This window comes from Eptesicus fuscus, chromosome 21 (genome assembly GCF_027574615.1).
Source record: "Eptesicus fuscus isolate TK198812 chromosome 21, DD_ASM_mEF_20220401, whole genome shotgun sequence".
NCBI lineage: Eukaryota > Metazoa > Chordata > Mammalia > Chiroptera > Vespertilionidae > Eptesicus > Eptesicus fuscus.
Window position 1 is genome coordinate 7977394 of NC_072493.1, and position 26738 is coordinate 8004131.

Genomic DNA, 26738 nt, shown 5'->3' on the forward strand with positions numbered 1-26738 from the left:
GAGTTACCTTCTCGCGCCTGCTCTTGGGATCTGTGTGTGCGTGTGCAGTGCGGAGAATTTTTCCACGAGTCGCTCTCCCTCCCTCCGGACCATGGCCTCCGACTCGTGGGCCCTGGCCGTGGACCAGCAGGAAGCGGCTGTCAAGTCGGTCAGTGGCTCCAGCTCCAGGGGAGGAGGAAGCAGGAGGGCCCCAGCGGACCCTGCCTCAAATCCAGGGAGTCCACGGGTGGGGCAGGCCAATGGCCCGCCGAGGAATCAGTACTGATTCAAGCCTTTTGCCTTCATCCGGGCCAGTTAAAGACTTGTATCCTGTGGCAGTCTGTTCCCGCTATGTATGCTGTCTTTTCTGTATTGCATCTCCCCAGTGGGGATGTCAAGGAAAGGCAAATTTAGGCTGGTTCTCTTTCTCATCAAGAGTAGAACGATTATGTGCTTCTCTTATTTTAACATTGTTAACTTTGATTTTGAGAGTACCTATATTAAAGCTGGGGACAATGAAGCAAAGGAAGTCCTTAGAATAGAAGAAGCAACAGGAGAGCCTAGGCGGGACTGCTTGGGCTCACTGGGAAGTCAGAGAAAAGGGGGCCTTGGAGGCAGGTTCAGGGGGTTAGCCTGGGTGGAGCTGCCGCTGCCCACTGCTCCCCTGGTTGCAAGTCTCGTGGGGATGGTTAGAATCTAGGAGATGCACTCCTGAGAGGGAAGATAGGCTCCCAGCAGGGAGAGTGCCATATTTGAACATTGTTTAGGTCCATGCTTAACATGGTTGGTAGTTCGTAGCTATGCAGAATAAGAGATTTCGGTTTTTATATATTTCATTCAAAAAGTATGATATGGCCCGGTATGGCTCAGTGGTTGAGCATGGACCCAGGAACCAGGAGGTCAATGGGAATCAAACACAGCCAGGGCAAATGCCAGGGTTTCGGGCTCAGTCCCCAGTGGGGTGTTTGTGTGTGTGTGTGCAGGAGGCAGCCCATCAGTGATTCTTATCATTGATGTTTCCCTCTCCCTGTCTTCTTTCCGCTCTGATACCAATTTTTTAAAAAAAGTATGATATATATGGTTCTGGTGCTCTAGAGTTTACAATCTAGTGTTTAGCATCAGATGTTTCCTAAAAGACAGTTACTGAGAATTGGTTTCACATCTTTTCAAACCTATTTTTCTAATCTAGATGAGATATGAATATACTTGGTATCTGGTTCTAAACAATTTGCTTATCAGGAGACTGATGTAATTTAATGTTTTAAAACACTGCTTCCTGATAGTTGGTAAAAACCTCCCCTCTTTTTATTTTACCATATAGACTTGTGTACATTAGCTTAGTACATAATTCATGGTATTAAGTTATCCTGTGGCTCTGCTCTCAAGTGTTTTCTTTTATTTCCCTTCAGATCAGTAATTTGCAGATCAAGGATGAGAGAGTCAAACCAGATACCAATGGTGAGTCACCAGTAATTGTAAGCTGGTACAAGTTACAAGTTTGCTTCTGCTTTGTATTCATAGCTATAATGTGAAAAGGAGCTTTCATTTAGCATGTTTGGCAAATATTAGCACTGGATTTGACAGCCAGTAAAGTTGGTTTCACACTGAAGGGGATATGTTATTTTTCCAGATTTGATCTAGCCTTTTGTCATTGTTCACTTGGTAATGTTTCTTTAAATTTTTTAAAGGTTAATCTGGATTCAAAACTCATAAAGTGTCCGGTCGGCATGGCTCAGTGGTTGAGCCTTGACCTATGAACCAGGAGATCACGGTTTGATTCCTGGTCATGGTACATGCCCAGGTTGTGGGCTTCATCCCCAGTAGGGGATGTGCAGGAGACAGCCAATCAGTGATTCTCTCTCATCATTGATTTATCTATCTCTCCCTTCCTCACTGTGATCAATAAAAACAACTCATAAAGTATAAACAGGTGAAAGGCCTTTCCATCCTGGCCACCATTTACCCAGTTCCCAATCTCCACCTATTATTAGTTTGCTAGGGCTGCCGTAACAAAGTATCACAAACTGGGTGATTTGAACAATAGAAATGTATTGTCTCACAGTTCTGGAGGCCAGAAGTCCAAGATCAGGTTGTCAGCAGAGTTGATTCCTTCTGAGGGCTATGAGGAAGGATCTGGCAATCTTTGGTGTGCCTTGGCTTATAGAAGCATCACCTTGATCTGTCTTTGTCTTCACATGGCATTTTTCCTGTGTGCATATCTATGTTCCAATTTCCCCTTTTTAGAAGGACATCAATGGTATTAGATTAGGGCCCACCCTAATGACTTCACCTTAACCAATTACATCTGCAATGACCCTATCTCAAAATAAGGTCACATTCTGAGGTACATTCTTAGGGACTTCAACGTATGAATTGGGGGGCGGTCAACAATTCAGATTTCAACCCAGCAATTTTACTATTTGATTTGTTTGTCCCCTTATATTTTGTTCTCTGCCTCTTTTCCTGCTTTCTTTTGGGTTAATTGAATATCTTAGATTCCCGTTTAAATTTATGGGGTTTTTAGCTGTACCTATTTGCATTATTTTATGCGTGTTTTAAAATTTTCTTCATCTAAGTCTTGCATAGTTTTGTTAACTTTATTTCTAGGTACAGTATTTTATCTTTTTAGTTCTATTATAAGTCAGATTTTTTCCAGTTATATCTCTCTATATATTTATGTAACTACTGATTTCTGTTTACTTAAGTTGATACTTAGCCCTACAAGTTTACGATCATCTACACTAATAAAAGAGAAAGATACAAATTGACCTTACCTTCATGACACCCACCAGCCAATCAGGAGTGAGTATGCAAATTAACCCAACAAAGATGGCAGGTTAATTTGCATACATGGGCACTGAGCAGCCAGGGGCAGGACGCTTGCATCGTCTCCATGGCCTCTGGGCAGCATGGGAAGGTGGAAAGGCGGCTCCGGGCAGAGCGAAGGCAGAAAGGTGGCTCCAGGCCTGAGCAAAGGCAGTGCTGGCAGCCAGGGGAAGGAAGGCCCATTCTTGCATGAATCTTTGTGCATCAGACCTCTAGTACATTCTATAAAAAGTGATCATTTTACCTCTGTCTTTTAATTTTTCTTTCTCATGTTTTATTATGTTTGCTAATATAAAGCTACTAGGAGCCCGTTGCACGAAGTTTCGTGCAATAGACTTTTCCTTCACCTGGCTGCTGGCACCAGTTATCCGCCAGCAGCAGTTTTCCTCTGGCCACCCGCCGATCAGAGCGCCTCCCGCCAGCACGATCGGCCACCCCGAGAGTAACTCCGATCGGGAGGCGCTCCGATCGGGCGGGTGGCCAGAGGAAAACTGCTGCTGGTGGAAAACTGGTGCCAGCAGCCACACAATCGGCCACCCCGAGTTCCGCCACCAGCGTCTTCCGCAGCGCCGGCCTAAGCAGCGCCAGACGTTTAAGCCGGCGGGAGGAGCGGGGGGCGGGGACTCCCCGCCCCCCGCTCCTACCGCCAGCCAATCGGCCACCCTGAGTCCCGCCCCCCACGCCTCCAGCCGGCCCAATCGTGGGCATAGCGGAGTGATGGTAATTTGCATATTACCATTTTATTAGGTATGATAGTTTATACTAGGAGAAGTAAGTCAGAGGTGACATTCTGCTGATGACTTTGAAGTCAGCCGAAATTTCTAGAAATTTGAAATTTTCTTATGCACTTAAAAATTTTGTAGGAATAAAAATTTATTAAACACAAAGAAATGCCAACTATTTACATTTTGATCACGTAAAATAAATTTTGGTATTTACATTGTCCCACCTTCTGGGTGGGTTTGATATTTGCCTTTCTGATTATGACAACTGTTTTCTTGTGTAGGTGTTATCAAAACCAATGCCACTGCAGAGAAAACAGATGAAGAAGAGAAAGGTAATTACTCATTCATACCCTGTAGCAAGAGACACAGTATGACCCAGGACTTGCCTTTCTGGAGCCAGAGGTATTCTTAGTTATAAGATGAAGGAGAAGAAGAATCCACAAAGGAGACTGAGAAGACACAGTCAGTGAAATAGGACCAAAAGAGAGTGCTATCCCAGAAATCAGAAGAAGGAAGTTTTTCCAAAGTAGGGAGTCAAATATAGGTAACAAGTTGATTAAGAGAAGAACTAAAAATTGCCTTTTGGATTGATTTAGCAGTGTAGACGTCATGGTGAGCTTGACAAGGGCTGAGGTTAAGTGAAGAGGTTAAGTAAAAACCCTCTTCCGTGTACATTCAACAGAAGGGGAGGAGAGGCAGTGGAGATTAATATAGATAGCCTTTTTAGGGAATGTTCTATAAAAGGGAGGGGAGTGTCACAAGAATGGAGTTTGCCAGATGAGTGTGAGGAAAATCAACTGGTGACCCTGGCCAGGTAGCTCAGTTGATTAGGGCGTCATCCTGATACACCAAGGTTGTGGGTTCAATCTCTGGTCAGGGCACGTACAAGAATCAAACAATGAATGCATAAATAAGTGTAACAACAAATCGATATTTCTCTATCTCTCCCTCTCTCTAAAATCAATAAAAAAATTTAAAAACTAGAAAAAGAAAATCTACTGGTTTCTTCCTGACAGAGGACAGAGCTGCCCAGTCCTTACTCAACAAGCTGATCAGAAGCAACCTGGTTGATAACACAAACCAAGTGGAAGTCCTGCAGCGGGATCCAAAGTCCCCTCTCTACTCAGTGAAGTCCTTTGAGGAGCTTCGGCTGTGAGTGTTTGTTTCTTTGAGCTGTTTCTTATCAGTCCCTCTTTTATAAAACAGCATCACAGATTCTTGTGGGAATTTTACTTTTATTTTTAAAAATCCTGCTGGACCGATGTGGCTCAGTGGTTGAGTGTCGATCCAGGCACCAAGAGGTTGCTGGTTCGATTCCTGGTCAGGGCACTTGCCCAAGTTGTGGGCTTGATCCCCAGTGGGGGGCGTGCAGGAAGCAGCCAATCAATATTGATGTTTCTTTCTCATCGATGTTTCTATCTTTCCCTCTCCCTTCCTCTCTCAAATCTAAGTAATCAATAAGATATATATATATTTTAAAATCCTAATATATTTATCTGACTAGTTAATAATTCACATGATTCAAAAGTCAAAAAGTATGAAAAAGGTGACAGTGATGGTCTCCCTCCTACCCTTGTCTCTTTGCTTCCCAGTTCTCCTCCTCTTGATAGGGATTTTTTTTTTTTTTGATAGGGATTTTTAAATGCCACAAATTTATTCATCATAGCTGAAAGTCTTTTTTCTTTTATGCTCTTAGAACTTTCAATAAAATATTGGCTGACAGGTGATTTCTGGATGTCAGGAACATTTCTTATTAGGTAAGCTCTTTCGTTAGACTATAGGGTTTATGGTCTTAAGAACAGTTTATCTGCTTTTATAAAATTTGTCAAAAGAGCCTGTACAGGATTCCCAGGACCTATAGTGCAAAGCAGCCTTCAACATTCTGGAATTTTCAAAAAGTCCAGAACCCAGAATTAAATCTTAGGGGAGCACATGTATGGCATTGTGCTAAGAATGACTTCTAATGTGCCAGTATTTTAAAGAGAGAATTATGACTGGATATACCAAGATTTTTGTTTCTTCAGTAAGTTAGTAAAGAGGTGTGCATGGCTCATTGGTTTATGTACATGCCACTGTGCTGGGTGTTATGAATAACACAAGATAAACTAACATTCTTGCTGCCTGTCAGGACCCAAATCATAGATAGAAAATAGCTGGTCAATAAGAAAGTGGTGGAATAAATGGATTCTTTACCTTTATTCAGCACAATCTATAGTATGCCCACTGTGAGCAAACAGAGGCTACATTTCTGCCAACTATTAACACTAATCAAAGTGTGGCTGTTTTTTAATAATTTCAGGAAATTATAATTTTCTGTATTTCCTCTCAAGGGCTTCATTCAACAAATCTGTCATTTCTGCTTCTGTTCATAAACTGTATTAGGGCAGCTAGATGTGATCTATTGTTTCCTGAACTGACAGTTTGCTTTTCCAAGTATCAGTGGTTTTTTTTTAAAGTTTCTTTCACTTAAAGGACTGGAGCTCTCAGTTCAACTAGTGATGAATTGTCCTCTGTGAAAAGGCAAGTTCTCTCTGATTTAGCTATTGGTAGCCCAAGAAAACAAAGAATGAAACCTAGGTCACCTAATATACTTGGTCTGTTTTTGTATTTAAAAGATTTGAATTAATCTGCAAAATAAAAGAAAAAAAATTGAGCCACTGGCAGCTCTTAGATCAGTTGAAAATCCTCATTCAGTAGTGACTGTTTCCTTGACAACAAAATCAGAATCTGCTGACATTATAGCCTTTTCTTCCAAATGGCAGACACCAAAGGTTATGTTCTCAAAGTTCTTTGTGTCTGAGAACCAAGATAGGCCAGAAGAATTTGCCTTTTAGAGAGTCTGTTGAACTCCAAGAAGGGCTTAGAAGACAGAAGTCTTAAATTGGTTTGACTTTTTTTGGAAATAATCTAGTATGATTTTTGTTAAACACCCTGTTTAGAGGTAGCAGAGAGCTTTTTGTAAATTCAATGAAAGAGCAACTTACATAAGAAGTTGGTGCTTTTCTATTCTTGATTTTGACTAGACATAAATCTGAGCATTTGTAAAGTTCAGGGTGATAACTGAACCCTCTCTTACTGTATAGATCAGCTACTAGAAACTGGCTGAATCAGTTTTCTTCTTAATTTTTCCAAGTATTTGCACTTTTCCAGGCTGGCTTTGGAAAGACCATTGAACACAAAATGACTGGCTCAATTTAATATCTGTACTGAGAAATTAAAACTGAAATCCCATTCTCCTAAAGCAGTGGTCGGCAAACCACGGCTCATGAGCCACATGCGGCTCTTTGGCCCCTTGAGTGTGGCTCGGCATTAGAACCACTTCTTCAAAATAGACTCGCCCAGGCAAAAAACCGACTTCTGCGCATGGGCCACGAAGTTTCAGTTGCACTGTATGTGCGCGCCCGCACGTGGTATTTTGTGGAAGAGCCACACTCGGGGCCGGAAGAGCCACACTCGGGGCCAAAGAGCCGCATGTGGCTCATGAGCTGCGGTTTGCCGACCACTGTCCTAAGGGATTTCTATTTCTTAGCAGCATAGTAAGCAAGTTTACTTTTAAATAATGTCTTTTATAATTTACTTTGTACCATGAATTAATAAATACCACTTTTGCAGTATCCAGGGAACATTGGTCACGAAGGCCAATCATATTTGTGGATGTGCTGAAAGCATGAATTTCTATGAGAAAGGAAACTAATCTATATTTTATGAATTGCATAATAGTCGCAGATTAAGATCTAGTAGGAAAAGATGGTTTCATCTTGTTTTAGGTAGTGTTTTTTAAGGCATAGGAAAATATGTCTGACAAAGATAGGAAGCATCATTCTTTGCTAGATATAGGGAAAGATAAAAATCTAGGCCTTTTAAACAGTCTCAACAACTAGAGATCCATTTTCTCTCTCCCTGGCCTCCCAGGAAACCACAGCTTCTTCAGGGAGTCTATGCCATGGGCTTCAACCGACCATCCAAGATACAAGAGAATGCGTTACCCATGATGCTTGCTGAGCCGTGAGTATACATCTATTCAGAATTTGGTTTAGTGTCACCCACCAACAGCTGTTACTGTCTTGAGACCAAGATGGGACATTTGGGGCAACATGTTTCTTCAGGGGAATAGCTTGAATTGGGTTTTTACAAATTATTTTGAAATATTTGAGACCTGCAAAAAGGTGTCAAGGGCAATACCAAGAACACTTGCCAAGAAATAAAACATCATTTAGTAGTTGGTAGTTGTGTACCCTTCTCCATTCATATCCTCTCCCACCAAAGTAAGCATCATCCCGAAGTGGGTCATCATTTTCTCATTTCTTTATACTTTTACTACGTATCTATGTGCCCTAAGAATCTAGAGTAGTTTATATATTTTTAAACCTTAGATAAGTGGTATACTTTTATGTACCAACTTTTTTTAAAAAGACATGTTTTTATTGATTTCAGAGAAAGGAAGGGAGAGGAAGAGAGAGCGAGAGAGACATCAATGATAAGAGAGAATCATTGATCGGCTGCCTCCTACATGCCCCTTACTGGGGACTGAACCCAGAATCCAGGTATGTGCCCTGACTGGGAATCAAACTGTGACCTCTTGGTTCATATGTCAATGCTCAACCACTGAGCCACTCTATCAGGGCTTGTTTTTCTTTTTTAGTGACAAAAATGCCACCTAGTTTCATGACAATGGGTTACATGAAGTGAAATGTGAAAGTTCCCTCTGAAGTATCTGTCTGACTTGGTATCTTACATTTTCTATAAAGATGGGAAAAGGGAACACACAGAAGGGGCTGAATGCTAGAGGCACATTATGGCTCAGCAGAAAACATTCTCGGGGACTTGTCTTATTGGCACAGATCCTATTGTGCTATCTTAGTTTCGGTGGGACTCTTAAGGTGCAGAAAACTAGGGCACTAACTGTGCTAGAGTCTAGAATAAGGACTTCTCGGTATGGACCCATCTAAAACAATCATTTTCCATAATATTTAAGCATTTTTTTTAACAATATAAAAAAATTGTCATTGTACTCAATGCAGAAAATCTAGACTAAAGGTGGAAATCCATATTTCTACTACCCAGAAAGAATATCTTGACACTTTTTTCTGTGTTTAACCAATATTATTTTCATCTCTCTTCTTCCTTCCTCCAGCCCACAGAACCTGATTGCCCAGTCTCAGTCTGGTACTGGTAAAACCGCTGCCTTTGTCCTGGCCATGCTCAGCCGAGTGGAGCCAGCAGAGAGATACCCCCAGGTGAGAGCTGGGGAATCCTGGGGTCCTCACTTGCCTGGGCACTGCCATCTGGTGGGGGATTGACGAGGGTTCCCCTGGAGGGTTCTGAACATTTTCTGTGCTTCAAATGGTGGCTCAGGCAGAGCAAGATGTGGGTAAAATTCATTTGAAAGCACCCTTAAACAATAGCTTCCAAAGGCATCCCCCCAGCCAAGCTGAAAGGTTGGCCTGGTTGAAAAGGATGTGGTTCCCTGCACTGTTCAAGTGCTAAGAACATCAGCATACTTGTTGCTTTAGAGCCTGTTGTCTGTTACTAAAAGGGTCTCCTAAAGTCATCCTTTATGATCCCCCTGTCAGTGCCTTTGCCTCTCCCCAACATATGAGTTGGCGCTTCAAACAGGAAAAGTGATTGAGCAGATGGGCAAATTTCATCCGGAACTAAAGCTTGCTTATGCTGTTCGAGGCAATAAATGTGAGTATAAAGAGGTGAGCCCTAAGCAGTGAGTAGGGTAGGGTGGTTGGGTATTTGAATGTTGAAACATGATGATGATTATTCAACTCTGGTTCAGTCTGACCTTAGAGCCCAAATGCATTGACTTTAGCCAATGTATTTAATTACTTGCTAACTTATTAACAGTTCTCTCCACTCTTAACCTGAGATTTTGCATTGTTAGAAAATCCCTGGGTCCTGGAGTTCTTCGCTGAGAAGATAGGGTTTTGAATTTGGCATCCAGGGTTCTGGAAGCTGCTTAGTAGAGAAGGATGGCAGCTCTGAGGATGTGGGATGGAGGTCAGATACCTTTCTTTAAAAGTGCCCAGCCAGCATGGCTTAGTGGTTGAGTGTTGACCTTAGTGGTTGAGTGTTGAACCAAGAGTTTACTGTTCGATTCCCAGTCAGGGCATATGCCCAGGTTGTGGATTCAATCCCCAGTATGGGGCATGCAGGAAGCAGCCGATCAATGATACCCTCTCCTTTCCTCTCTGAAATAAATAAAAATATATATATTTTTAAAAGTAAAAACAGTTTTAGTAAGAGTAAATTAAGAGCATGTATAGCTCTCTTGGTCTTATCAAAATCAGAAATCCTCCAGCAGTTCTTTCTTCTGTGTATTCTGCAGAATGTAATGTAGAGAATATGGTTTAAAATGAGGAGGTGGGGCAGGTAGAAAGTGGGTCATTAGAAAGTTATTGGAATATTTAAAAAACTACAAATCATTAAGGAAAGACAAAAGAGCCCTAGCCGGTTTGGCTCAGTGGATAGCGTATCGGCCTGTGGACTGAAGAGTCCCGGGTTCAATTCCGGTCAAGAACACATGCCGGGTTGCGGGCTCAATCCCCAATAGGGGGTATGCAAGAGGCAGCCGATCAATTATTCTCATCATTGATGTTTCTATCTCTCTTTCCCTCTCCCTTCCTCTCTGAAATCAATTAAAATACATCTTATCTAATAAAAGGGTAATATGCAAATTGACCGAATGGCAGAATGACTGGTCGCTATGACACACATTGACCACCAGGGGGCAGACGCTCAATGCAGGAGCTGCCCCCTGGTGGTCAGTGCGCTCCCACAGGGGGAGTGCTGCTTAGCCACAAGCCAGGCTGATGGTTGGCCAGCACAGCAGTGGTGGTGGGAGCCTCTCCTGCCTCCGCAGCAGCGCTAAGGATGTCCGACTGATGGCTTAGGCCCGCTCCCTGCCAGGAGTGGGCCTAAGCCCTCAGTTGAACATTCCACAAGGGCTACTAGACTGCTAAAGGGCACAGGCCGGGCTGAGAGACCTCCTCTCCCCCTGAGTGCACGAATGTCTTGCACCGGGCCTCTAGTATATATATAAAAGAGAGATACATAGTGTTAAGAAAAGACAAAAGAGGCCCAGTTGAACAGACACTTCACAAAAGAAGGAATTCAGATGGTCAGTAAACATGAAAAAATGAGCCTCATTAGTCATCACAAAAATGGAAATTAAAACCACTATATACAACTCAGGTGGGCAAAAATGAAGAAATCTGACAATTACCAGTATTGGTGAAGACACAAAACTGGAATGCTCACACATTTCTGGCAGGAGTATACACTGGAACAATCACTTTATTATTATTATTATTATTTTTTAAATATATTTATTGATTTTTTACAGAGGAAGGGAGAGGGAGAGAGTCAGAAACATCGACGAGAGAGAAACATCATCAGCTGCCTCCTGCACGCCCCCCACTGGGGATGCGCCCGCAACCAAGGCACATGCCCTTGACCGGAATTGAACCCGGGACCCCCCAGTCCACAGGCCGACGCTCTACCCACCAAGCCAAACCGGTTTCGGCTGGAACAATCACTTTAGAAAGCAGTTTGACATTACCTAGAAAAGTTGAAGAGAGAGATCCCTTTGACCCAGCAGTTTATAATTGCCTAGAGCAGTTGTTCTCAAGTTTTTTGGTTTCTTACACTCTTTCTTTCTTTCTTTTTTTAATTTATAGATTTAGAGAGAGATGCAGGGGGAGAGAAACATTGATTTGTAGTTCCACTTATTTATGCTTTCATTAGTTTATTCTTGTATGTACCCTAATGAGACTGAACCCAAACTTTGGCATATCGGGATGACCAACTGAGTTATCCATCCAGGGCCAGTTTTTTACACTCTTAAACATTATTGAAGACCCCAAAGTACTTTTACCAATTTGGGAGAAAATCAGTGAATCATGAGTGAATGGATGGTATGAAAAGAACAAGATAATGCTAAAGAAAGAGTTGGATGGTGTTGAATTATAGGAAGAGGTAGGAGAAGGTAGGAAGGAACTAACACTGAGGTTTCACTGTGTAGGATTTTATCCTGACCACATGCAGTCAGGTAGATGTAATTATGCCCACTTTACAGTAGACCAAGACTCGGGAAACAGTCCTGTATGCTTTGAAATCTGGAATTAACTTGTTCTAAAAGCTCTGGGAGAATGGGGCAAGGCTTTGCTTTCCAAAGCTGGTTTTGCCTTGGAAATAACCACAGAACACCTCTTGTCTCCACAGTGGAAAGAGGTCAGAAGATCAGTGAGCACATTGTCATTGGCACCCCTGGGACTGTCTTAGACTGGTGTGCCAAGCTCAAGTTCATTGACCCCAAGAAGATCAAGGTGTTTGTTCTGGATGAGGCTGATGTGATGATAGCTACTCAGGGCCACCAAGATCAGAGCATCCGCATCCAAAGGTAGGACTCTAGATCCAGGAGGAACTTCTCAGCCTTCTTCTGGGTTCTCTGCTTCAGAAGCCTGTGTTTGATGTGCCATGTCAGCACTGACCACACTCCCGCCTGGGTTGAGGAAAAAGACTGAGGGAATCTCATACCACCCTGTCCCTGCCCCATGTCTGGTCCTGCCTCTTCCCCACAGTGCTCCTCCACCTCTGCCACCTTCCAGGGGACATAGACCTTCCAAGCCTGGGGAGGCTGTGCTGCTGCTCATGCCAGTGGAAAACTCGGGCTCATGCCAAACACCCGGGCCTTCCCTTGCAGGATGCTGCCCAGGAACTGCCAGATGCTGCTTTTCTCTGCCACCTTTGAAGACTCTGTATGGAACTTTGCCCAGAAAGTGGTCCCAGACCCCAACATTATCAAACTGAAGCGTGAGGAGGAGACATTGGACACCATCAAGCAGTATTACGTCCTGTGCAATAACAGAGACGAGAAGTTCCAGGCCTTGTGTAACCTCTACGGGGCCATCACCATTGCTCAAGCCATGATCTTCTGCCATGTGAGTAGCAGCAGGAGCAGCAGCAGCAGGCCAGCCTGGGGAGGAGTTCCATGGGAAGGTGTTGTCCAGCGCCCTCCCTCTCAGCCAGCTCCACCTTAGTGCTGAGGAGGACCAGCTTCTCTCTTGTGGACAGGAAGGAAATGGTTTGTGAAGATGTAAGAGGCAATTTCTTAGTGTCCTGAGGTATACATAGCCTAAGCATAAAGCACCTTGAATTTTTGTTATTTGCATGTGATGTATTATTAGACAACCCAAGAGAAGCAACTGATAAGAAATTAAAATTATTGATTACAAAATTAATATAAAATAACTAGTTTTCTAGTTTCAAGTGCAAACACTTAGAAAATTGAAGGATAGATCTCATTTATAATAGCAAAAAAAATTTTTTTTTCACCAGTAAATATTAAAGATATCTGAAGAAAATTTCAAAATGCTATTTAAAAGGATATAAAAATAAGATAACTCTTACTCTGTTGTTGGAAGACTTATAATTTAGAGTGGCATCCCTCTCCAAACTTAAAATTGAAACTTTCACACCTCTAGAAAATAAAACTAATAACATGTCCTTCACCTATTGTCAACATTTAGCCACATTTTGCTTTATTATTCATATCCATGTGCATGAAATACCTATACTTTTTGCTGAGTAATTTTATTTTATTTAATTAAAAAATTGTTTTGTTTTGTTAATCCTCACCTGAGGATATTTTTCCCATTAACTTTTTAGAGAGAGAGGGATGAAGGGAAGGAGGGAGCGAGAGAAGGAAGGAAGGGGAGAGAAATATTGATGGGAGGGAGACATTGATTGGTTGTATCCTCCACCAGGGCCAGGATTGAACCTGCAACCCAGGTACAGTGCCCTTGACAGGGAATCAAGCCTGTGACCCTTCGCTCTAATCACTTTGCACACTGGCCAGGGCTCACTGAGTAATATTTAAGGTAGTTGTAGACATCATGATAAATTCACAGCTAAATATTTCCCAAGAATGAACATAATACCATTACCACACCTTGAACAATGATACAGTGATAGTGATATTATTCCCTAAACAGTTCATCCATATTCCATTTTCCCCATCTGTTACCACAGAGGTTCTTTATTGCTTTTGGTTGTTGTTGCTAAACCAAAGAGCCATTCAGAGATTATTCCATTTAGTTGTCATGTCTCTTGAGACTCACTTAATCCCACCAGTTTCCCCACCTTTCATGAAATGGATATCTTAAAGAGTCCAGGCTAGTAAGTATAATTTCTCTGATTTTTCACCCTTTTGATTATTTTTACATCAAATATTTTTGACCCAGGTGACATTGTTACTTCCTGGTACACCATCAAGTTAACAATTTTAGGAAATTTAACCCTTAGCTGCTAAGTTTCAGGTAGAGTTTTCTAGATCAAAAATATTCTCTTCAGGGACTTTGATTTCTCAAATTTTTCTTCCTTCAGACCCGCAAAACAGCCAGTTGGCTGGCAGCAGAGCTCTCCAAAGAAGGCCACCAGGTGGCTCTGCTAAGTGGTGAGATGATGGTGGAGCAGAGGGCTGCAGTGATTGAGCGCTTCCGAGAAGGCAAGGAGAAGGTTCTGGTGACCACCAACGTGTGTGCCCGTGGTGAGCAGAGAACTTGTCCTGGTCTGTCAGCCTCGGGGTAGCAAGAGAAGTCCTCATATACGAACAACTCAGTGGTTTGGGAGTGGTCACGTGGGGTTGGTGGTGACATTCTTTTCTAGGAGAGACTGGATTCCCTCAGCAGATAAGAACTTTCACAGAAACCGCCTGCTCTTCTTGGGGCAGCCATTGAGGTGTCAGCTGCATCTCCTGACACTAAGTGTCTAGCAGAGGCTCTCCTACTGACTTCTTAATTTCTTTAGCACCTGCCCAAGTCCTGTGGTTTTCCTCTGGGTTCTGCTACGTGCTCCTGGTCCCTGAATCCCAGAGCTGGCCCACCTTGACTCCCTCTCCCCAAAGTTGGTGTGTGTGGCCTGTCTCCCATTCTTACTCTTCCCCATCACTCCTTCGTGCAGGTATCGATGTTGAACAGGTGTCTGTTGTCATCAACTTTGACCTTCCTGTGGACAAGGATGGGAACCCAGACAACGAGACTTACCTGCACCGGATCGGGCGCACTGGCCGCTTTGGCAAGAGGGGCCTGGCGGTGAACATGGTCGACAGCAAGCACAGCATGAACATCCTCAACAGAATCCAGGAGCATTTTAGTGAGTCCTGGGAGTGTCCTGCCTTTCCTTATAGGGGCAAGTCCCTATAGGGGGTGGGTGGAAGGGTAGGTGGTCCTGTGGCCCCTAGAGAGGCTTTGTCCCTTTGCACATTCCCCTCCTCCCCTACAGTTGGGAAGTCCTCAAGGAGCACACCTGGGGATTTCAGTGTCAGGACTCGAATGTCAGTTCCCCTTGGCCAGGCTGAGGGCCTTGGACTCGGACTGTTGTTGTCAGTGTCTGTGTCTCAGGCACCAGAAGCCTTTGGGGTTAAATGAAGGATGGATGTGGGTAGAGGCAGGGCTCGTTCCTAGCCAGGGCAGAGACCTGTGTGTTTTCTCTCCCTGCTGGGCTGCCCTTTCCCTAGGTGTGTGTCTCCATGTAACCCCATGTTGATCTCTCTTTGAAACTTTATTTTTATTCTCAGATAAGAAAATAGAAAGACTGGACACGGATGATTTGGACGAGATTGAGAAAATAGCCAACTGAGAAGCTCCTGCAGGTCCTGCGTAGGAAACTGGTGCTTTCACAGCACAGGCCTGGACGTCACCGGAGGGCAAAGGCACGCGTGGAGAGAAACAGCCTGCCTTATTTTAAACTACGTTTGGACTTGACAAAAATTATGCAAATGATTGAGAAAGGTAGAGGAAAATTTTGCATTTGAGAAATTCAGTCCTTTCCCCACATTTTTTTAAGCCAAGGTTTCCCCCATCTTTATAGTAATCTGGTCGCTATTGGTGTTCACTGGCCCCAGGATTCCATTCCTGTTATCTGGCTAGGGATGTTGGGACCTGCATCCAGCACCTGCAGAAATGGTAGAGGTAGAGTGTGGGAGAGGCCCACCACCTGGATGGAGCGAGGGGAGCGGCCGCAGAGGCCTGTGAGCTGTCCTTGACAGACCAGTCACAAATGTCTCCTGTCCTTGGAGCCATCTTCTCCTAAAATCCAGAGATGTTCCATTTAATCTATTTAACCTCTGCTCTCTGGGCCAGAGGACATCCCTGTTTCTCCCTGGGTGAGCATCTTGGATACTTTGTGAACCTCAGATTGGGGAGAAATATGGATGTCAGTGAATTTTCAGAAGGATTTCTCTAGCAATGGACTATGACTCCTTTGAGAATCCAGGCCTGACTTCTGCATTTGCTCTGTCTGCTTGTGCACCCAGCAATTATTCATGGCAGCCAGGAGACACTGGGCAATTGTCTGACACATGCCCGGCCAAGTGAGTTGGCTCTTCTCCGTGGGGTGTCCACACTATGTCTGGAGGTGAGCAGCACAGTTTGGAAAGGAAGTTATCACCAAGTGAAAACTTGGGATTATGCTGTTCATCTGTAATAGTGGATCTATTGGTTACTTTACTTCATACATAGTATGAATATGGACAGCTAAACTAGAGCTATGCCCATCATTCATTATGTTAAGAAATTTTAAAATAATTATGAAACATTTTACTTCTCTTGATTTGTCTTTATTTGCATTTTTCTGGTTATTAGACTAATATGTGTGCATTAAAAAATATATTTGGGAGTGTAAGTATGAAGTGCAAGTACTCTCTATCCTCACTTCTCGGGGGTCACCATTGCTAGCAGCTTGGTGAACATTCAATATATTGCCTTCTGTTTGCATATATCGACCTACTTTGCTTTTAAAAAATGTGAACATTCTATTCCCACTCTTGTGCAACTCACCATTTCACTTACCAGCATATTTTGTTGATATTTTTGTCTTTGTGACTCTCTTACCAGCATATTGTGGACATGTGACATGTCCAGCACACGTAGATCTGTCTCGCTGTTGACAGTGCATCATTCCAGCATGTAGCTGCCTCGCATTTATGTCATGGCTCCTCTAGTGAAAGGCATATGGGGGTTTCCACTCTGTTGTGTCGCCACAGTGCCTCATGAATATCCTCGGTCATCTCTGTGCCCTGCTGAGACTCACTCTAGGATTTTTGGAAGTAGAGTTGTTGGGTCAAAGACTGAGGACATTTAAACTTTTAATATATTGCTAACTTAGTTTGCCAAAAGGTTTTTACCAACTTACGTTATGCAGTTATACAAAAATACTACTTATTTTCTTACCTGCTTGCCAACCCTGTACATTTATTTTTAAAACTTTGCCAGTCTGTACAGCAAAAATAAATTACATCATTGCTTTTTTGTTTTGTATTTAGTGAGATCTGGCAAATTTTCAAGTTTATTGGATATTTGTATTTCCTCTTGGGGTACTACCCATTCTTGTCTCACCGTTTTACTACTGAATTGTCAATCTTTCTACTTTAGGGAAATTAAACTTTGTCTTGAGTTGTAGATGTTTTCCTAGTTTGTCTTTACAAACTCATTTTTTCTTAACTACTACACAAAAGTTTGATTTTAATGTTATTCACATTTCATTTTTATTTTAAGAAATCTGAATTTTATGTCATGGCTAGATAAGCTTTCCCCAACCCAGCATTATAAGTTATTTACTCCCATTTCCTGTTCGGGCAGTTCTTGGGCAGATAATTTTCTGAATTATTGTGGGTCTCAAAATGTTTTGCCCTGCTCATTGGCGGTGAGTGATTGTTATCTTAGAAGGTGAGCGGTGACATGGCTGTGGTGTGTGGGCTAGAGTCATGGTGACTGAGTGAATGGGAAGAAGCTGCACTGAACTTGGCCTGCACCCTGGCTGGATGTGAGAGTTATGTTAAAACCTGGGCCCAGAAATGGGGTGGGAGGACTTGGACAGGAAACTGACACACACTGCCTGTCTGGTCTGTGATATCCCCAGTTCACTGAATGTCTACAGGCCTGGTTCTAGAATAAGGGTCAAAGGAGTGAGGAGCTGGATGGAGTCAACTGCTAAATCCATTTGGACTGTGGGGAGAGAAGAAACCTAATACTAAGAAAGACTACAAACATCAATAAATTAAATTCACCCCAGATAAAATTAATGTTATGGAATGGTCTGATAAGAGACTTTGTGTGCTCAAAGAGAAAGAGAAAATACATTTCACTAAAAAAGAGCAAGAGCCCTGGCCAGTGTGGCTTGGTTGAGCATCATCCCATGCACCGAAAAGTCGCCATTTCTATTCCCAGTCAGGGCACATGCACAGGTTGCAGGTTTGTTCCCTGGTCAGGATGCCTACAGGAAGCAACCCAATGTTTCATCGATGTTTCTCTCCCTCTCCCTTCCTCTCTATAAATCAATAAACTATATATATATATATATATATATATATATATATATATATCACATGGATTTGCAGAGATTGGTGCCGCAATCAAACTTGAATTATATAGGGGTGGGATGTTTTCTTCCTAGTCCTATTTATTCATCATCCCATCATCCAAGTCATGGAGAATGACAGTAGTTTATTACAAATGTAATCAGGTGATAATGCCAACCTGTGTATTCAGATGTGGTATCTTTGCTGGATCAAAGCAATATAGTCCTCAGCCAACATGGAGGGGGGGGGGGGTAAGACACTGTTTGGTGGAACTCTTGATTCTGGAGGCAACAGTTAACATTTGGGAGTGCTGCTGCAACCAATCCAAATAATAAAACCCTAATATGCCAATCAACCAAATGGTAGAATGACCAGTCGCTATGATGTGCACTGACCACCAGGGGCAGACGCTCAATATAGGAGCTGCCCCTGGTGGTCAGTGTGCTCCCACAGTGAGAGTGCAGCTCAGCTGACTGACCTCTCCTGGTGGCCCACCAGCAGCCACTCACTCCCTCAGTAGTCCTGCAGGTCCAATCTCTGGAGAGCAGGCTAGGCACCGACGGACCAGTGCCACCAGCATGATCCCAACAGTGCCACTGGCCTCCTGGAAGTTGGCCTCAGGCACTGCAGCTGCTTCCCCTCCCTAGACATTCCACAAGGAAGAAGTTATATAAAAGCAGCTGCCAGGGAGCTCCTGACAACTGGCGCAAACATCAGCTGGACGGATCCAGATTCCTGGCCAGCAAGTGCATCCCACCACCTGCCCAGAGGGCCAATCGCGTCCTGGTCCTCCTTACCCCCTTCAGAACGGGTGCCAGATGCAGGGCTCACAGCTGGTGAGCGCCACTATGGTGGCGCAAGCCTCTCCTGATCAGTACTGACTGGGCGTGAGCCCGTGGCAGGCGCAGCAGGGCTGGGATGAGCGGGAGCAGCAGGCAAGAGCAGCAGGCGGCATTGGACTGTGGGTTTTGGCCTGATCCCCACAGGCCACCCTGCGGGACTCCACCCGTGCATGAATTCGTGCACTGGGCCTCTCTATATAAAAGCCTAAGCGACCAAATGACCAGTCAACTGGCCGCTATGACATGCACTGTCGCTCAATGCAGGAGCTGTCCCCTGGTGGTCAGTGCGCTCCCACAGTTGGAGCGCTGCTCAGCTGACCTATGGGTGCCAGATGTCAGGCTCATGGCTTGCAAGCGCAGCTGTGGTAGCTTGAGCCTCTCCCATGGACACTCCCCCTGCATGCCCCTCCCCCATCCGGACTGGGACCCGGATTGGAACCGGCATCTGGAATAACTGGGCGCAACCCAGCTGCCACGCAAGGAGTGAGGCTGTGATGACAAGAGGCGGCTGCGCCGTCATGGGTGCGCCAGTATCGTCCTAGGATGGGCGCGTGGAGACCTCAGTGGAGCAGCAGTGAATCTACAGAGTGGCAGTGGCGGGTGCAGTGGGGCTGGGATGAGCAGGAGAGGCATGGCGCCCGGCTGCCCAGCCCGCGCTTGGACTCCTCCCTGGCCTCTTGCACTACTTTGTGCTGTGCAGAATCGACGAGCTGGCGGGTAAGGCCGGGCAGTGGTGGCACGGAGGTCCACTGATCCCCGCAGGCCAGGCTGAGGGACCCCACCGGTGCACAAATTCGTGCACCGGGCCTCTAGTTATGACATGAGGCAACTGGCTTTGAGTTGGGAGGCCTCCTGTATAAGGGTGTTGGGGAGTTGATACCTTCCCCCTTCAAAATCTCCCCAACATTCTTTGCCTTTACTTAGTCACAGCTCCCCACTGACACATTTCAAAACAGATTAATGACTATATAGTATTTTTGTCCTTTTTAATTTAGAAAGAGAGAGAAAGGGAAGAAAATTAAAAAACAACATTTGTTTAAATAACTATTGCAGAAAAGGAGATCTGGGCTGGATGCGGGGACCTACCTCTTCCAGAATGGGGGTTTATTAATGTTTTAAACAAACACACAAAAACAAAATAAATTATTCTGCTCAATACTGTTTGGCATAATTGCATTGTTTTTTCATCTTCTAAACACTCAGAACAGCCTCTTCAGGAAGCATTGAGACTGGCAAGAATGACTGGTGCCCTCGCTCTCCAGAACAGTGGGAGGCGGCAATCCATCAAAGCCCTACTTCCCCCAATCCACCCCCGTTCTTTATTTCACTTACTTTGGGAATTAGGAAGGTACAGACTCAAGCTAAATTCTCAATATATTAACTTTTGGGGGTGCCCACTGCTCTATCCCAAGCCTCCTCTCATACTCTTCTGGGTACTGTTCCCCCAGCCAGCTGCAGGAACTACACCAACAGCCAGGAGGCTGCTTGGTGGTACCAACTCACTAAGAAAATGGGTGGTATTTGTGTTGTCCCTGCTGGATACTGGGGTCCTTTTAGTGGTTTGGAAGCTTCACAGAAGCTCTTTTCCCCTCCTAAAATTCCCTGATCTTGAAGGTTGAATACCATCCGCAGCTTCCTCGAGGGGGTTAAGCTGGGTTCAATCATGCAAGTAGCTTCCAGTTGTAATCCCTGGTTGTTAGCTTCCCAGCCCATTCCTGAGCTGGAAATGGAAAGTGAGTTAGAGCGAGAAGGCAAGAGGTGAGCCTGGGGAAGGGGACCCATGGGCAGGGGAGGAGGCATGCAGAGGGGCAAGTCTACTCCTCCCCAGCTAGGCTCCCAGCTATTTCCACGGCCAGCTTGGAATTTTTACAGAATTTGTGTTGGTCAGCCATACCTGGTCATTGCAGGTTAACTAAATTATGAGCCCAAAGCAAAAACCACCCCCAAGCAAGAGGTTTCTTACTCCTCTTTGGGGTGATGTGTGAAGGAAGAAGGTGCATGCACCAGGCAGCTGGGCTCCCCATCTCCAGCCTTCTTTGCCACGAGTTGCTCCCTCTCTCTTGAGCCAGCCAAAGACGTGTTTGTGCGTGTGTGTGTGTGTGTGTGTGTGTGTGTGAGAGAGAGAGAGAGAGAGAGAGAGAGAGAGAGAGAGAGAGAGAGAGCAGCAGCGCCCTAATCAATCCCAGGGCATGTTTTGATTTTTTTTCTAGAGCAAGTAGGCTGGTGAGGAGGCCCAGGGCCTAAGGAGACACTAAAAGTTGTAGCGAACAGTAGGGGCCAAGGATACACGTGAGTGAGAAGCACCTTACATTTGATGTGGGGGGCTTCCTTGTCCCCTGCCCAGTTCCTTACTCCTGTGTTCGAGTTAGGGCCTGGGCGAATTCCGCTCCCAAGCAAAGGGTGAACACAGTTCGTTTTCTGGTGAGACACTAAATGCCCTGGTCAGAAAGGCCATTCCATAGGGTGGCCAAAGGCGGGGAGGGAGAGGCGGTAGGATGAGGGGCCACTCGCCCTCCGGATTCTCACTGCATTTCTTTGGTGGGTTAACACCCATCTCGGACTAAACAATAAAAGAAATGGGGGGAGGGTTGTCTAAAATTCTCTCGGAAGCCTGGAGAGGTTTGGGAGGGTTCTGTCTTTGCCTCTGAGGTGAAAGAGCGCTCCCCGTAAGTCACATGGACCGTTCCTGGACCGCTGAAAGGCCACGCGGGACCCCCGGCCCACCCTTCCCGCTCCTTCCCGGCGTCCTTGGCGGGGTCCAGCAATTGCGACAGCTCCGACCCCGCCTGAAGAAAGTACTTCTCCGGGCCAGAAGCCACCTCCTCTCTTTAAAAAGTGAAACAAAACCCCACCCAAGAGCCTAGGGCTGTGGGGGTTGAGTCGGCCGGTTCACCCCCAGGCGGCCATTGATTGGAGAAGGGCGCAGCGCCGGAAGTTGACTCGAGTGGAGGGGCGCGATTGACTGAGATAAACATAGGCTCCGCCCGACCGCAGCGTTGATTGGTGCCAGGCCCAGTCTCGTGATTGGCAGGGAACAGCCGGCGCTCGCTGGGCTGCAGCATGATTGGTCCAGACCGCGGCGGGCGCGCTCAGCGTTGCCCGGCGACGCCCCACGCCCGGCGACGCGCGCAGGCGGAAGCCGCCACCCTGGGGCTGGTCTTGGGTCCCGACCCCGAGCGCCGACGCGCTGGGCGGCGGGCCGGGAGAGTCGCGGTCAGACCTTTCTCAGTTGCCTCGGTAGACCTCGATCTTGCTGGCCTTGGCCAGCATGTCGATGATGTGGGCCTCGAAGTCGGCGTCGTGCACGCCGGTCTTCCGGAACTCGCCCGCATACCGGTTATTCTCCCAGTAGTGGTGCCAGTTGCCCCGGCTGTCAGCCCCGAACCCGTACACGTTCACCTGCAGGGGAGGGCGGTGCAAGTCACCCTACGTCGGACCTTGGGAGACGGGGCGCGGGAGAGCCTTGGGTAGTAGTGGGGAAGGAGAAAGGAGCCGCAGCGACCCAACAACCCGGGAGGCCGCCAGCTAATCGATTGATTCCCAGAGCGCGGGATGCATGGGAAGAGGGGACACCCAAGCCTGGGCTAAGGACACTGGCTGGCTCAAGGGAGAGGGAGCAACTCTGGCAAAGAAGACTGGAGATGGGGAGCCCAGCTGCCTGGTGCATGCACCTCCTTCCACCCGTCTGATCGCTTCAAGAACAACGCCCCAATTTAGGGCTAGCCCAACCCTTGCTAACTTTTTTTTTTAATGGAGTACTTTTATTTGAAAACTGGTCAAATACCCAATACCCTACGTTAAAGGATTTACTGGCAAATGTGGGTGTGCTGGGTGTGAGCACTGAAGTGTATGGCAGAGCTCCCCTGCCCACTAGCTAGATGCCTCCTTGAAGGACTAACCTCCGTTTTTAACAGAGCAGGCCTGGGGCCCACAGCTATGGGAGATAACCATCCCCCTGAATCTTAACTACACTATCTCCATTCTATTCTACTTATGTTTTTTATTATTTTTTCTTTATGGCAAGTAATATCAATTATGGAAGTAGTATTCTTTTTCCTTTGTAAATAAATTTAACTTTCAAATGAAGTGATTTCAGATTTGGTCAAATTAAAAAAGTAAGCTTGGGAAATGCAGAGCTACACTGCCTAGAAATTGGGGAGAAATCAAAGCCACTTGGCTTCTGCCTACAAAAACACATTCCTCTTGAAGCGCTACTGAGCCCTGAGAAGGGCTGCTTTCCCTTGTTCCAGGGGTCCCACTATTTACCCCCGGACTGGGCTACCCACCTCATCACACACATGCAGGGCAAAGAAGAGCACCAGCATCCCTGTAGAAGGGTACCGCCCATGATGCTCTGTCCACCTGTCATGGATGTACTTGAAGAAGGCTGGGTTGTAGATCTGGACCTGGAGGAGAAAATGTGACAGGCACATGAGGGTTTGGGGGGCCTAGAGGCATAGGCCAGGCTCTGAGTAGCTTGTGCCAGTTCCTCCACGCTTGCCCTTGGACCTGTTCTTCTGTGTTCCCTGGTTCCTTGCAGCCTCTGTGGAGGTCAGGCATCCCAGCAGATGGGGACACTGAAGGTTCTGGAAGGGCACTAAGGGATACCTGAGCCACAGGACCAGGCACACTAGGAGGTCACGTCTGTATGGTTTCCAATGAGGTGGGGATAAAGAAGGGGGCCGAGGAGAGAACTTACCTTTTCTTTGTCTACTCGAAGGAAGGACTTCACTGGAGCATAGGTACTGCAAGCCAACAAAAACACACAAAACATTTAGATGCCTTTCCTTCTGCTCAGGCCCGAGTGATGACAGCCTCACCACAAGACCCCCTGCTTCCAGACTGCTCTCCCACACCATATCACTGCAGTGCCTCGCTCAGAACCTTCAATGGCTCCCCTGCCCTTCAGGATAAAATAAGGATGTTTTATTAGACATACATTGGGCCTTCCATATTCCAGCCCCAACTTTTCTCCCACAAATCTCTGCTATGGACTCTCCACTTGAGTTAGCCAATCATCTCAAACCCACCGTGTGTGCTCTTACCTGTGCCCACCTGACACTCTTGCTACTCTCCTCACATTTGGCACAAGTCCCTCCTTCCCTATTAGCCAGCCATGACACCCATAACCTACACTCCCTTTTCTAATCCCTTTTAAATCTACGGGATTTAAACGCTATAGCATTTATTTTAGCTTTTAGTCCTCCCAAACATAAAGTCAGGACACTGTGACTTATACTTCCGTGTTTAAAAATACATGATGGTAACAGGCAAGAGGTCGCAACAACTCAATTTTCCATCGTTGGATGAATGAGTAAACAAAATGTGGCATGTCCATTCAAGGGAATACTATTTAGCCTTTAAAATGAATGAAATCTGCCCTAGCTGGTTTGGCTCAGTGGATAGAGCGTTGGCCTGCAGACTGAAAGGTCCCAGGTTCAATGCCAGTCAAGGGCACATGCCAGGGTTACAGATCCCCAGTGGGGAGTGTGCAGGAGGCAGTTGATCAATGATTCTCTCTCATCATTGATGTTTCTCTCTCCCCCTCTCTCTTCCTCTCTGAAATCAATAAAAATATATAAAAAAATAAAATGAATGAAATCTGAAACATGCTACAGCATGGATGAACCTTAAAAACATCATGCTAAGTGAAATAAGTCAGATATAAAAGGACAAATACTACATAATTCTACTTATATGAAGTACTTAGAATAGTCTAATCATAGAGACAGAAAGAATAGTGATTATCAGGGTCTTGGGGAAAGAAGGAATGAAGAGTTATTAATGGCTACAGAGTTTCCATTTGAGATGATAAAACAGTTCTGGAGATGGGTAGTGGTGATGTTTGCACAATAATGTGAACATACTTAATGCTACTGAACTGTACAATTAAAATTGTAAATTTTAAGTTACATACATTTTGCTGCACACACAACTAAAACATGGTTAAGACAGCTGATTAGTGGTTGCCTTGGGGGTTGGGGGTTTAGGGAGTGGGGGTGATGGCTAAGGTGTACAGAGGTATCTTTATATCTTTAGATTAAAGGTTTTCATTTTTAGAACATGACAGTGCTCTAAAATTAATTGTGGTGATGGCTACACAACTCTGAATAGGCTAAAAGCCACTGCATTATATACTTTAAATGTGTGAATTGTATGGTATGTGAATCATATCTCAATAAAGCTCCTAAAAAAATACTTGGTTAGCCCTGGCCGGTGTGGCTCAGATGGTTGGGCATCATCCTGGGCACAGGGGGTTGCTGGATTGATTCCCAGTCAAGGCACATGCCCAGATTGCAGGCTCGATCCCTGGTAGGGGGTGTGCAGGAGTCAGCTGATAGATCAGTGATGGGCAACCTTTTGAGCTTGGTGTGTCAAACTTCGCCAAAAAACTGAGCATAACTCGGGTAGTGTGTCACTTTGAGGAAAAAACTAACTCCAAGACTCTAGTCGCAAATGTTGCATCCTCAGGAGCAGCAAATGTTTCATCCTCGGCATGTGGCCGCGTGTCATCAGAAATGGCTACGCGTGTCAGTGCTGACACGCGTGTCATAGGTTTGCCATCACTGTGATGTTTCTCTTAAATCAATGTTCTTTCTCTCTCCCTTCCTCTTTCTAAAAATCAATAAAAATCTTTTTTTAAAAAAACCTTGGTTCACTGAATTTCCTGATATTTCAAACTGTAACTGGGCAACTGCCCCCAAAGAAAATTCTCAGAAGGCAGAGCTCCCACAGTTCGGAACTACCCCCTGGAAAGGAGACCAAAAGCAGGTTGTTCTTTCCTCACCTTTCCACCAATACGCTGGCTGTCACCACGCAGGAACTGACAAAGAACATGCTCAGGCCTCGGCTAAAGCACCACTTGGGGCCTTCCCTCCTTGTGCCTCCCTCCTCACCAGCCCCTCTTGGCCAAAATATTCAGTTAAAGGAATTCTAAGGTCCAGTCCCCAGTCAGGCTCCTCCCAAGGTGGTCCTGACACCCATATTGCACTCCCCGTCAGCAGGGCGGCTCACAATCGGATCTGTCCCGTGGATAGGGCGCTCGCGATCCACAGCAGGTCCAGGGCCTTGAAGGGCACCAACACAAAGCTGACGTTGGCAGGCAGGTTCTTGGCACTCTCAGGGTACATGAAATGGTGGGTGGTTCGGCTGCCAACATCCTGCTCAAAGCCCACAGTTGGTGCCTGATTCATTCTGCAGGGACAAGAGGTTGACATGAGAAGAAACTGCCATAGAAACTGGTACACACAAAAGAAAAAGGCAAAAGAAACTGGTACAAGATTTTTAGAGGATTATTTGGTGCTAGCCAATATATATAAATATACTTTGATCTAGCAATCCCATGACCAGAAATCCACCTATAAAAATAGGTGCAGCCTGAGAGTGGTGGCTCAGGGGTTGAGCTATGAACTAGGAGGTCATGGTTCGACCCCGGTCGTGGCATATGCCCAGGTTGTGGGCTCAATCCCGATTATGGAGGAGGCAGCCAATCAATGATTATCTCTCATCATTGATGTTTCTATCTCTCTCTCCCTCTCCCTTCCTCTCTGAAATCAATAAAGATATATATTTTTTAAAAATAGGTGCATAAATGTGCAAAGATGTGTGTACCAGGATATTCACTGCAATATCACAATAGTGAAAAGTAGAATCAAGCAATAAAAACTGGTTTATACATTTTGGCCCATTCAAATACCATGTGGCCATCAGAATGAATGAAGCAGGTTTACATGTGCTGTTAAGAAATAAGTCCAAGAGCCCTGGCTGGTGTGGCTCAGTTGGTTGGGCATCATCCTGTGCACCAGAAGGTTGTGGATTTAATCAGGAGGCAGTCAATTGCTGTTGTGCTCTCACATCAATGTTTCTCTCTCTCTCCCTTCCTCTCTCTCTCAAAATTGGTAAACTATTCTTTAAAAAAAAAAAAAAAAAGTCCAAGAGTTATTCAGTGAAAAACACAAGTGCTGTGAGGTATCCCACTTCTTTCCTTATAACACATAGCTC

General features: G+C 45.3%; 2 protein-coding genes across 4 annotated transcripts in view; one reads left to right on the plus strand and one right to left on the minus strand.

Moving 5' to 3' along the window:
- Positions 1 to 4: 4 nt before the first annotated feature.
- Positions 5 to 16996, plus strand: DDX19A (DEAD-box helicase 19A). 3 transcript variants are annotated; one of them, XM_008139995.3, is made up of 12 exons: positions 5 to 148; positions 1389 to 1437; positions 3812 to 3862; positions 4547 to 4682; positions 7443 to 7535; positions 8665 to 8767; positions 9104 to 9218; positions 11760 to 11937; positions 12241 to 12478; positions 13923 to 14085; positions 14499 to 14690; positions 15115 to 16996. In XM_008139995.3, exons 1-12 carry the CDS (start codon positions 92 to 94, stop codon positions 15174 to 15176), a joined length of 1437 nt encoding a protein of 478 aa, XP_008138217.1. In that variant the 5' UTR covers positions 5 to 91; the 3' UTR covers positions 15177 to 16996. The 3 variants fall into 3 exon arrangements, with proteins under 3 accessions (XP_008138217.1, XP_054567299.1, XP_027999157.1); XM_054711324.1 differs by lacking the exon at positions 7443 to 7535 and having other exon boundaries at positions 36 to 148; XM_028143356.2 differs by lacking the exons at positions 5 to 148; positions 1389 to 1437; positions 3812 to 3862 and adding an exon at positions 5227 to 5287 and having other exon boundaries at positions 4624 to 4682.
- Positions 16997 to 20905: 3909 nt separating this feature from the next.
- Positions 20906 to 26738, minus strand: part of ST3GAL2 (ST3 beta-galactoside alpha-2,3-sialyltransferase 2) — a 44691-nt gene continuing 38858 nt past the window's right edge. The window contains exons 4-7 of the mRNA XM_008139993.3: positions 25752 to 25931; positions 23437 to 23482; positions 23024 to 23143; positions 20906 to 22136 (exon numbers count right to left, since the gene is read on the minus strand). Coding sequence (XP_008138215.2) covers positions 21963 to 22136; positions 23024 to 23143; positions 23437 to 23482; positions 25752 to 25931 — 520 coding nt within the window. The 3' untranslated portion in view covers positions 20906 to 21962. The remainder of the gene's footprint in view (positions 22137 to 23023; positions 23144 to 23436; positions 23483 to 25751; positions 25932 to 26738) is intronic.

Excerpts from the sequence above, each read along its gene's own strand:
- DDX19A (XM_008139995.3), top strand. The coding sequence starts at position 92 with ATGGCCTCCGACTCGTGGGCCCTGGCCGTGGACCAGCAGGAAGCGGCT. Across the intron at positions 4,683-7,442 it reads TCCTTTGAGGAGCTTCGGCT|GAAACCACAGCTTCTTCAGG; the intron begins GTGAGTGTTTGT and ends CTGGCCTCCCAG. Across the intron at positions 8,768-9,103 it reads CAGCAGAGAGATACCCCCAG|TGCCTTTGCCTCTCCCCAAC; the intron begins GTGAGAGCTGGG and ends TCCCCCTGTCAG.